This window comes from Motacilla alba, chromosome Z (genome assembly GCF_015832195.1).
Source record: "Motacilla alba alba isolate MOTALB_02 chromosome Z, Motacilla_alba_V1.0_pri, whole genome shotgun sequence".
Lineage (NCBI taxonomy): Eukaryota > Metazoa > Chordata > Aves > Passeriformes > Motacillidae > Motacilla > Motacilla alba.
This window is the reverse complement of record NC_052046.1, coordinates 10,198,251-10,210,705: the sequence shown is the minus strand read 5'-3', so window position 1 is coordinate 10,210,705 and position 12,455 is coordinate 10,198,251. Positions and strand designations below refer to the sequence as shown.

Here is a 12,455-nt window from a genome sequence, read left to right as displayed (position 1 = left end):
GGAAGGGACTTCTACAGGCCATCTAGTCCAGCCCCTCTGTAGTCAGCAGGGACACCTTCCACTAGACCATCCAACTGGACATTGGATGCTTCCAGGGATGAGGCATCCACCACATCTCTGGGCGATCCATTCTGGGGTCTCATTGTGGAAAACATCTTCCTTGTATCTAATCTCAGCCAACTCTCCTTCACTTTGAAACCGTTACTCATGTCCCATGCTTGGCTGAAATGTCTGACTCCATCTTTCTTGCAGTCCCCCTTTAAGGCCAGAAAGGCTGCTGCAAGATTTCCTCAGAGCCTTCTCCTCTCCAGGCTGAACTGCAGACAGAATTGATCACTAGCCTTCGTCTGTTTTCACAAAGCACATAATTGCAGCTTCCTTGGAGTAGATCAGAGCTGTACTTCAGTTGTGCAAACAGCGCAGTAAAAAGCCCTGCACTGTTGACCTCGTTGTCAACAATGTCACTGTGAGGTTGGGGGTAATGAGATTTGGAAGCTGCCTGTGTAAAATCTGCTACTTCTTAAAACCGATAAGCTGCAGGAATGAGCAAAATCTCTTTGCCTTTCTCTGCTTTCCTGTTTTCTTTGTTCTTCCCATTCATTCTGCACCACCTTAAACAGCCTTCCTTGCACACCATTCATTCTCAGGTCCTTGCCATCCCCCCTCTCCTGCTCCTTGTCTGTCAGGCTGGGGGAAAACTGGACTACATGTCAGGAGGGGCATGGCTGCTGTGGAGCTGTGCAGTTCAGTTCTCAGTCAGCTCCCCTTCCCTCTTACAGCCGGCAGAAACAATTCATTTTTCTTGTCCCAAATACATAATTTGTATTTCACCTCCTGAACATTTCACCTCCTGAACATTTCATCTCCTGACATTTCACCTCCTTTCCCGGTGCAATGCACATCAAGTTAGGATTGGCTCAAAAAAGGTCAGCTAATGAACGTACTAGTGTTGTAGGTTTTCTTTGAGTTAAGCCAAGCTTTGGCTCTGGGAAGGTAGTTATCATCAGTGTTATGGCTAATGCTTGAATCAATAATTTTTACTAACATACATTTATTAATTACTAATTCTTGGATGGCATTAGTGTTCTTTGGTTCCTATGGTTTAGATATTTATCCTTCTGAAGAAAAATATTTCAATGTGCCTGGGCAGTTCGGTTGGTTGGTTTTTCTTTATTTTGCTTTATTTAATAAATTCATAAACTCTGTTAGAATTTTGCCTGGGGAACCAGTTCGATCCTGGAAAAAAATCTAATCTATCCATGATTATCAGTGATGCAGAGTGTTGCTTGGAGTTACAGTACATGTGAGTTCAAAGCCGTCATGTAAATATGTGGACATGTAAGGTGATGTTTGCCAGGCTGATGTTTATAAGATAGCCTCTAAAGAAAGCAAAGGTAGGGAATGTAGACGTTTGGACCAAAATGTCAGGTTTCCTGCAGATGTAGCAAACAATCTCTCTCCGTGTCTGCAAAGTGTTTGTGTAATTGAAGAGCTTGGTCACAAGGTGTCACCACTGCACTGACTTTCAGCCACATAGCAACTGCACAAAAATCTAGGAAATAGCCTTTGCCCTGTGAAAGGTAGTAAGGAAACCACTTCTTCGTGTTTGTGTGATAGTTTCATTTGTGATCAAACTGGGTAATCGCATTCGGTGATGTGTAGTTGGACTTGTGTAGTTCAGGCCTGGTTGGGTTTTCTGCCTTTCACTCTGCAGTTGGAGTCACCTCATTTGTTTGCTTATCTTGGCTGTTACTTGGATACAGTGTGTGTCACCCTCCATCACAGTGGGATAAACCTCAAAGTCACCTGTGGCTTACTGTTGTAGTTGTTGTTATTATTTTATGCTAACCAGTAAATTTTTAAAAGTTTAGTACAGAAATTCTCATATCGTTTATGGAAAACCTCCATCTATGTAAGAAATACTTAAAGCTGTTCCTTTTCTTGCCCTTTAAAATGCATAGTCTTTGACATAGGAGGGGATTATGAAAAATTCTTAAGTAAGCTGGAATTAAAATTTTTAGCTTGTTAAATAAGCTCTTAAGCAGAGGTAGAATTCTCAAGGATAAACAGTTTTAGTTGGAGCTGTTGTTGCTGATTTTGTCCTTTGTCAATTTCCTCTATGCACAAAGTCACACACTCTGAAGGGCCCAGTTCTTCTGCCTGAACAAAAGGCATTAGACATAATTTATGTAGAAGCATTAAAGACACTGTCTGATATGTGGTTCATGTGTGCACACCTGTGCCACACACACTCTCACAGTGCACAGTCACTGTTTCATATGGTGGATGCAGGAAGGGGGAGAGGAGTGGAAACCTTCAGAAATAAAGAAATGCACTGGGTAACTGGGCATTAGCATGTCTCTGTGGCAGAAGAAAGGCAGTAACACTTCTCCTGGTCTCTGACATGGTAAAAGACTGTAGAAGGTGCTTGATTTCACTTTATTTTTATTGTTACTTGAAGTAAATTAATTCTGCATAAGGGGTTGGTTTTTTATTTTACAATACAAGGTTTTTGTTTGTTTTTCATATCTGTAATCAAGACATGGCACAGCTATTGTTGCATCCAAACTGTCAGTGTACCCCAGAGCGGCTCCAAGGAGGTTCTCCTGGTCTCTGCCTCCATGCCAGGGATCAGAGAAATGCTGACAGGAGCACAGCGTCTTGTAGTCTGCTATATGATTTTGACAGCTCATTCTGCACCACAAAGGGGGGAAAAAAATCACTGCAGCAGTGCAGTTTAAACTTTGTCTGACTGTTGTGTGGTTTTCTTGCTGTTTTAGGTGAAACATGGAACCCACTGAAGTTGCACTACCAACTACGAAATGTCCGTGAGCGGTTAGCTAAAAATCTAGTGGAAAAAGGTGTACTGACAACAGAGAAACAGAACTTCCTTCTTTTTGACATGACTACACACCCTCTCACCAACAACAACATCAAACAGCGCCTCATCAAGAAGGTTCAGGAGGCGGTTCTTGACAAGTGGGTGAACGACCCCCACCGCATGGACAAGCGCTTGCTGGCGCTCGTGTATTTAGCCCACGCCTCAGACGTCCTGGAGAACGCTTTTGCCCCCCTCCTGGATGAGCAGTATGATTTAGCCACAAAGAGAGTGCGGCAGCTCCTGGATTTAGACCCTGAGGTTGAATGTATGAAAACCAACACAAATGAGGTTCTGTGGGCTGTTGTAGCAGCTTTCACAAAGTAACTGCATTCAGACTGAAGTGTTCTCTCTTCTTTCATGTAAACCAGTTTTTTCTCTTTTATTGACTATTCATGTTTTCTGTAATTTGTACTTTCTCACATGATGAATCGGCTTTTGTTTAATGGGAATTATAAGTGGTGTATTCCCTACTTCTCTATCTGTAGACAGGATTCTGCTGGTACAAGAGACTTTCCTGTTTAAAACAACAGAAGAAGGGTGAACTGCCATATTGGCATTCCATTTCCTATTCAGTTTGAGTTACCTTAAATACTTTGTTTAATTTTTCACCTCATTGTTACTGAAGTGGTTTGTCACCAAAGCTCCATGTTGAAGTGTCTGTCAGGACATTTTGTACACAGATATTTTCAATTACATATAACAAAATTACTTAAAAAGCAGAAATGCCATTAAGCAGCTTTGTCAATAGTTCCTGTAAAATGCCCCATACATTTTAATTTTCATGCAGGTCTCTTGTGTACTTATATTTTCATTAGAATGATAGCTGAGTCATAAGGCTAGTATAGAAAGGTCCAATTGTTTCATAAACCAGTTTTGGGAGGGGATACATTCCATTATATTGTGTATATATAGTTCAAATTGTATATTAACAACTGCCCCGTCTTAGTATTTTGCAAGATCTACTTACTTGTACACCTGGTGCCCCTTATTTGCTGTCAGCCATTGCCATCTGATACAAAGAAAGGCCTCCTGCAGAGGTCCTGTGTGTGAAAGCTGTTTGTTTCCAGAGTCTCTGGAGTTTGCCATCCGGGTATTCTCAGTCTATGCATTGCCTTTGAAAATTAGTGATTGGAAAGAGACTGCTTTCTATCATTGGTACTTTTTTTTCTTTCCCTCCACTTCTGTATGGAAAAGACTCATGACCAGTACAATTCTTGAGTGCAGTTTTTGGTTCTGTACACAAATTAATGTTTGTCTCATAAACCTTAAACTACTTTACACTGCAAAAACAAAAAGTCAGTCCTAGCAGGTGTTGCATGTAAATGGTTAGCAAGTAATGGCAGCAGTTCAGAGAATTCAAATTTCTGTAATGGGATGCTCTGCTATATTTTAATTTTTATATATACAATTATGCTGATTAGCACACTATTGTAAAAAAACCCAAAACTTATATAAACCCTGGCTTTTTAAAATTTATTGCCTCTTTGCCACTGCTTGTTATTTCCCAATGGTTTCACAGTGTAAATATTATGCATTGAAAAAATTAAACATTGATTTCTATACTTTTTTCATCATACCAATGCAGATTTATAGTGGGGCTTGCAGGTGTTTAGAAACCTTTTGGTTAATATTCAGAACCAGAATACTAGATGGTGTATAACTGTAGAGTTGAAATTTAAGAGATCCCTTAATCTGTATACTAGCTTTTTACCTACAGTAAATAAACTATGATCTTGAAAGTGCCTGAAACAGAGTAAGCATGTCACTTATATCTTTTTGTTGCTAATTAGAAAGGTTTTATTGCCTAACTGAAAGCTTTAGTTTATATCCTTCTTATTGGAAAGGGAGAATTTATATTAAGTAGTTCAAACTGACTTAATCAGTGGTGTTGCTTGGATCTGCAGGATTCATTGCTGGGACAGGCTGAATTAATTTGGGGAGTGTGCAACTGTGCCTGCCCTAGGTAGACCTCTTCAGTCTTGAGCACAGCTCTACAGCCTCATCTGTGACTGGACTTCCAATTTTTGCACTTCATTTGCAATCATTGAGATGCTTAAGTAGTTGACTTTAAAATACAACTTAAATTCATTATACCTCTATAACCTTTTTTAAGAAAGGTTTTTAAAAATATGGTCCTTGACATTTAATGGCACGCTGTTCTTTCAGTTCTTAATGCTATTTCTTTAGACAAATGAAATTAAAAGTATATTGTATTTCAAACTCTGGTTTACAAATAAAAAGACAAACAGTGTTCTCTCACTTGTAAGATGCTGTGTTGAAAACTTTGAGTGGCTTGGGCATGAACTTGGAACATCGTCTTTTAAACATTTCAACCTGTGGTTGCTTTTAAGTGGAAGGAAAATGAAAATTGCTGTGTTGCTCTTATATTTGACAGCTTATGGAATACTTTCTGTATACTTGGTAGTAGATGCAGCTCACAGCTTTCATTGTCTCTCATGTGATCTGTTTTCTCATTTTCTGTTGCTCTTTGAGAGAAGGAAAAAGTAATTAGGCAGAAGGGTCAGAAAAATGGTGGAGTATGCAGGAGCAAGTTATGTGTACAAAGCTTTTTAAATGGCTTTGAAAATCTAAGCTACTTGAAGCATGCTTCAGACTGAAAGTAACTTTCACAGTCCTTTTTCTGGCCTCTCCATTCTGTGAGTATTTTCCATTTCCCTGGTGGTTTCATGTTTGGTTGGGGGGGATATGGGAGTTTTATCACCCTTATGGTCTACATGGTTTAGAATAAATCTATGGTTTAGAATCCTTTTTTAATCCCCCCCTTGAAAGATGATTTGGTTTGGGTTTTTTGTTGGGTTTTTTTTTTCACAAAGAGGATAACTGCACACAGTATTTATCAGCTTTATTTTGCTTAGATAGGACTTCTGACCACGATGGGGAGAGTCTGTGCTGGACACGTCAAAGAAATTGGATAAGTGAGGAAGGGTTTGGGAAGAGCAACAGTGTCTTTTGCTGGACCACCTGGTGTAAATCTGGATGTGCAGGGGAAATAGATGAGCTTTTGGAGTCCTGAGTCCTAAAATTGTGCTTCAGAAAGCCCAAAAGCTCCAGGAAGGTAAGTTTGGTAGGTTAACAGGAACTGATTTGGCTGATGTCGTTGCCTTTGTTGCTATTTCAGGTTTTAAAAAAATGGTTAAACATGGGAGACTGTGTTGGTGAGATTCAGGTACCCTTCTACCTGTGGGCTGCTACTGCAGCTCATGGAGACCTACCTGGTTTCCAGACAGTTGTGTCTGCTCCAAACCCTCAACTCTCAGTGGCTGCTTCAAGTGAAGACTCTTATCCAAAGCCTGAACTTGAACATGTGCCTCAAGGAACAGCATGTATTATTCAGGGACACATTCTTTTAAAACAAACTTTCAAGTCAAAACCAGGATTTTGAAAGTTAAATCACCAAGCAGTGTATATATATACACATACACACACACACACATTTTCACAGTCCTTGAGATTGATATCGTCCTCTCCTGTGTTTCTAGAGCTGGCATTACAGTTACATGGACTGGTAGTGAAACGTGTACCATAAATGATGCTTTTGAGGCAAAATTTGCATAAGTGGCGGTAAAAGGCTGCTGACTGTGTGCTCGTGTGTTCATGCCCATTTTTCCTACAAGGTGAAGATATGTATTAACTGATGTGTTCTCTGTGAACTGGACTGAATCTGTACTGTAACAAAATAAAGCACTCTTTCATGTTATCAGCTGCAGGTGGTTACTGCGTATCATATGCATGCAATATCTAATGGATATATTTTTTTCATTTGCTCAGTAATTTCCAGTTTTTCCTCAGGCTGCATTATTCACCAGTTTGAGAAACAACTCTTTTTTAAGGTTTTCATCAAAGCCTTAGCTCTGCTTCAGCTGGGCTTCAGGCAGTTCAGGCAGCCGAAGTATGTTATGTCCCAGTTATCCCTATTGTCCGTCTTTCTCTGTGGAGGGGGGTTTCCAGCTTCAGAGAAGTATGAATTTTTTTATGAAGTAATTTATTTTTTAAAAGAATTTTTGAAAAAGTAAGTTTATTCAGTGGAAATGCTTAATGCATTTAACAATTTAATTACTTAGGAAATGAGGTGCTGTCAGGTGCTTTGTAAGTGTTAAATATAAAGCGGCCTCTCAGGTGTGTGTATGGGGTGACTGCCTTGGGGCAGTGGTTGGAGAAGCCTGGTCAAAGCTGCTGTCCTTGTTAATTTCTGAATAAGATCTGGAGTTTCCTCACAGTGGGTCTTGCTTTCTCCTGCCCACAGAGCAGCAGCATGAAGCCTGTGGAAAGCTGATGGTAAGAAATGTCTTCTGACCCTGAAGAAAGCTGCTGTAGAAACACAGGAAAGCCTGAGTTGCAGGACAGCAGACAAAACTAGGGAAAGAAATGCTGATAAATAGTAGCCTTTGGGTTTCCCCCTAATCTCCACCTTTCTGTACTTCCAGATAATTTGCTGTTTCAACTTTTTTCTCCCCTGACTCTGGGCTCTGGTCTTCTCTGTTTCTTGTCTTGTTGCTTGATGATTTCAGCAACAGTGTGGCCCAGAAGGACCAGGGCAGTGATTGTCCCCCTGTACTCAGCACTGGTAAGGCCACACCTGGAGTTCTGTGTCCAGTTCTGGGCCCCAGTGGGGACATTTGAGGTGCTGGAGTGTGTCCAGAGGAGGGGAACACAGCTGGGGAAGCGTTTGGGACATAAATTCTCTAAGGAGCAGCTGAGGGAGCTGGGGATGTTTATCCTGGAGAAAAAGAGGCTCAGGGGGGACCTTGTCACTCTCTACAACTCCCTGAAAGGAGGGTGTAGCTAGGTTGGGGTCAGGCTCTTCTCCCAGGGAACAAATGACAGGACAAGGAGAAATAGCCTCAAGTTGTGCCACAGGAGGTTCAAGTTGGACATCAGGAAGAATTTTTTTATTGAAAGGGTGGTTAGGACTTGGAATAGGCTGCCCAGGGAGGTGGTGGAGTCACCATTCCTGGAAGTGTTCAGGAAACAACTGGATGTGGGACTTAGTCCTGTGTTTTAGGTGGTGGTTGATTAAAGCCTTTTCCCCTCTGATTTGATTCCCCATCAAAGCCTCAAGTAGCCTCCTCTTTTTCAGCAAATGGGTTTGTCAAAAGTAGCTGCCTTGATGGCTGGACTGAAGCAGCTGGTGGCCTGCTACAACTCATAACACCTGGTTTGCTAAGGTGAACACAACCTGGTGCTAGTTTACCTTGAAACTTCTCTTTGCCAGCTTCTAAAGCAACTTATAGTCCATGCAGCAGGGAGAACTTGCAGCTGAGGGTGATGATTTTACTAGTTCTCTAATATAAATAGGTTTTGTGAGCCAGTGCTTCAAGGACTTGCTATCTCTCACTCAAGCTTTTCCTACAGTGAGAGTATTCTATACAAGAGTAATTTTCTCATTTGGGCTCTGCTTGTTAAAAGAGTTGGGTTTGTGCTGCAGCTCAAAGAAGCATCTCTGTTTGGGTATTTATTTTTCCAAAGGTGTAGACACGTTATTTACAAGGTTTCTTTATGTGTATATTATGTGATTAAAAGGGACAAGTGGGAGAAGAAAAAGGGATAATTACACTTACAGTGTGATGGAATAAGACATTTTTGTGGCACAATGTACTAAAATGTTTTGGTCTTTCATTTGTTTTCTTAATTACCAATTCATCATTCAGTTAATTCTCATCTAGCGCATCTCATGACTGCTCAAAAAGGGTTTGCCATCATCTAATGCACTAGTCCTTCAGGATTTGTATTCTGTTGCCCCTTTCTTTTTAACATTTATTCAAATATTGGCCTTTTTGGTCCCTTTGACATGGGATTGATCTTGAAGGTAGATCTTAAACAAGACTTTGGTTGTACAGTGCAATGATAGGCAGTTTATAAGCTTTCTTTGCTACTGCCAGGGCATCTTTATAGGTCCTTCTTTGTTTCTTGACTGTTTAAATGAAACCAAATCATGTCTCAACCAGCTTTTAGAATCCTGTTTTAACTCACTAAACTTCTCAGGACTTCAGCCACTTCTGAAAAATACAATTTAAGTCATGAATAGGTTTTGCAGTGCTAAACAGAACAACTTCTACACACTTTCAAAAATCTTAGACCTTGTGTTTTCAGAGAACTTGCAGAAGAAATTTATCAAAGCCAGATCATTTTTTCCAAGCAGGAATCTTATGGTACCTCAGCAGTGGCAGTAGGCCAAGTCCTTGGCAGAGAAGTCACACTGTTGCCTGGACAAAAAATGGTCCAAGGGAGCTTCCTGTCCTGGAAAGATTTGGGATTCCTCCGGACATTACCCTTTCTCAGTGTTCCTAAGATCTTGTATGGATACATGCTTCATTTCTCTTCACTCCCAGTGCATTTGGTGTTGGATGTGGGCCAGAGGCTGGGAACACTCTCTCTCTCAGGTGACGTGGGAGCCTGTCTCCATCCAGGCAGGCCATGAGCTTCACATCCATGGCAGACCCTGGAGCCTGCTCTCACAGCGATCCCAGTCCGTGTGCCAGGGAGATCTCTGTGGCAAGGGATTTATCCCTGGAGCGCAGCAGAGGAGGCGGGGGAGCTGTGCAGTGAGAGTCTGGCTCATGCCCACCAGTGAACGCGCTGCAGATGTGTCTGGGGCTGCGCCTGTGCCTGCGTGGGAGGGAGCAGCAGCTGCTCACAAAGGTCCCTCTCAGCCCGGAAAGCGGCACATCACGCGGGCGAGCGGCTCTGCTTGAAACAAGGGAGCGCACATGACTGACCTTCCTCAAGCTGGAATACATACAAATAAAACAAACCTGAAATAAAATGCAATTATAAACACATAATAACAACTGGGGTCTGTTTGTTGGATACGTTGCAAACAGGAAATGGAGCTAAATTCGCTGCATTAGTAGATGCCTCGCTGCAAGGATACTGTCGGATGTTAGGCTCTAGCTATTGAGAGCTTCCTTCTGAGATCCAGCTGAAGATTTGCACACATTTTAATATACCCAAATCTGAGATGCTCATCAAAAAACATCAGAATGTACAAGCAGTACTGATATGCAAAGAAATTTGCACACAGCATTTACAGGCATTTGAACCAGCTCCTAACATTATCTTTTAAGAGGAGACAAAGTTGTCTTTTGATTGTACTGAAGTATCTTTTTTTTAAAATTTTAAGTTCTTTCTTCTTGGATAGGACCTTCTGCCAAGATCACATATGGCTGACAGCTAGCACAAGGGTTAAGGATTTGTGAGCCACACACAGCAGATACGTCTGGCACATTTTCAATTTCTCTGCACAGCGATACAGAGAAGCAGCAGCCTTAATTGAACTATGTCCTCTGAAAGTAATTGCTTCAGAGATAACTAGAGGTACAAGCAGTTTGGTGACTACGCTGCTCTTAGTGTGTCTTGCAGGCTCTGTTCATCAGCAGCACAGAAAGGAGTTGAGAAGCGCTGTGGGGTTGCAGTAATGAATGAGGTTTATTTCTGCTTGGTCCTCAGCTCTTCGCTTATACAGTCAAATGAGTCCCAGCTCTCCCACGTCAATGTCTCTGAGCTGCCCAGGGCTCTGCAGATTTGCCACTTGCCTGTTTCAGATCTGCAGCCAACTCTTAAGGCTGCTGTGGGAGCTGCTCTGCTCCCAGGCTCTTCCCCTCTCCAAGGCTAGGAGCCTCATGTCCCTGGGCTTCCCTCCCTCAGCCCTGGGGATCTATCAGGTTCACAAGGCAGCACCACTTGTGGTGTTCCCAGATGAGGCAGCCCAAAGTGAGCACTGTGAGTCTGAGAGTGAGGGAGACAACCAAGTGGCACAAGAGATGAGGAAACACTGATGTGTGCTCTACTCTGCCTGCCCCAGAGCTCAGGGTGTGGCCCAAGAGCCTGGGATGGAGGTGGGCAGCCAGCATCAGGGACTGCTCAGGGAGGTTGGATGTCCAGATCCATACAGCTGGATGGAATTCGCCCCAAGGAGCTGACAGTGATGGACAGATTCAGCTGGGAATAACCACAGTGGCTCATAAAAGGCCTTGGGGACTGGGCCAGTGTTGTGCCTTTCTTTGAGGTGGAGAGCAGGGTACAGTCAGCCTTGTCTCAAATCCTATGGAGGTGCAGGAAACGCAGCCTCTGGAGGCCACATGTAATAGGGCAGGAAAGCACTGGGAATGGTCCAAGATTCATTAAATCCAACTGAGCCTGACTGACAAAATTGCCTTTTGTGATGAAATGCCTCCTGTGAGGACTGGATGGAAAAACAATGGATGCTTGGCTTCAGAGAGGTTTTCAACACCATCTCATCATTTTTGGGGAAGAAGCTGCAGAAGAGCTTATCAACACTAGCAATACCGTGTGAGAATGTGAGGTGTGGCTTGGGGTCCCCTGGTTCAGAAGAAAGTTGAGGAAATAAGGTCCAGCAAAGGGCAGCCAGGATGATCCTGGGTCTAGGGGACATGGTTACAAGAAGAGGTAAAGAACTGGGATATTTTAATCTAGGGAAGAGAAGGACTAGGGGTCCACAACTACTTGGTATGGGAGTTACAAAACTAGCAGGCATCAACTCATATCAGTAGCAGCAGATAATACACCAGTGGGTGATAACATCAAACTGCACTTTCAGAGTTTCAGACTGAACTTCAGGAAAATTTCTTTCCTGGGAGGGTGCTACAGCTCTGAAGTAGACAAACCAGAGGTGCTGTGGTAGCTCCGTCCTTGGAGGTCTTGTGCACTGGTCTAGACAAAGCCACAGCTGACCGGATCCAGTGCTGGCGAAAACCCTTCTCCAAGTGGGAGGTTGAGCTGGATGACCTCCAAAGGTCCTTCTCAGCTAATATTTCTGTAATCCTGTGATCAGTTTCATTGCTTGGAATGTGGCTGCTAAGTTGGATACTCCAAAAAGCCTCCTGCTCAAAAGGTTGGTCAAATAGCAGGGAAACAGAGGGTGGTCTGCTCATTTTCTTTGAGCAACAGAAATTGAATCCTCACAATATTATTCAGCTTTGTCCTGAATGCCCCAAATTTTCACATGTGCCAGAAGCTTTGCTCAGTACTTGCATGGAACTGGGTTTAGATGCAGATTTTCAATGTCTAATTTGACAGATAAACTGTAGTTATTGCCAGCCAAACTGCCACAATCAATACTTCTTTTGCAAGATGGTGACAACATCAGGCAGACAATGCACCAAGGGGTCACATCCAGGCAGCAAATCCCAAGGAAAGCACCTGCCTGTAGTTTGGCATGAGGTATGTGGGGAGAGGCAGGAATGCTGCACCTCTGCCCACTACTGTCACAACAGCAGAGCTGAGAAGTTTTTTTAGCTTTTGCAATGTCCTTCAAGTCATGGGTGTTATTTATAGTTATTTTCACTTCTTCATGAATTCATGAAGAAAACCCTTTTTTTGGATACTTCTGTTAAATAAAAGGAGGTGAGAAACTATTTTTCAAAACATGAATTTATGGGATATTTTCAGCAAATACACCTGTTGCTTTCTTCAAAGACAGGATAGCATATCTGCACTGGTGAAATACTTGCCTTTCCTAATTAATGCATATTCATTTCTATGAATGAATATCAAGGAATTTAGTGGTGTAGCATGAACTTGTATTCCCTGCAGG

At 42.4% G+C, this 12,455-nt stretch overlaps 1 protein-coding gene across 1 annotated transcript in view; it reads left to right on the top strand.

The window, feature by feature from the left end:
- The window catches only part of GOLPH3 (golgi phosphoprotein 3), a 31,131-nt gene extending 24,532 nt beyond the window's left edge, over positions 1–6,599 (top strand). Inside the window, exon 4 of the mRNA XM_038124314.1 lies at positions 2,781–6,599. Within this exon, the coding sequence (XP_037980242.1) occupies positions 2,781–3,205 (425 nt within the window). The 3' untranslated portion in view covers positions 3,206–6,599. The remainder of the gene's footprint in view (positions 1–2,780) is intronic.
- Positions 6,600–12,455: the final 5,856 nt, after the last annotated feature.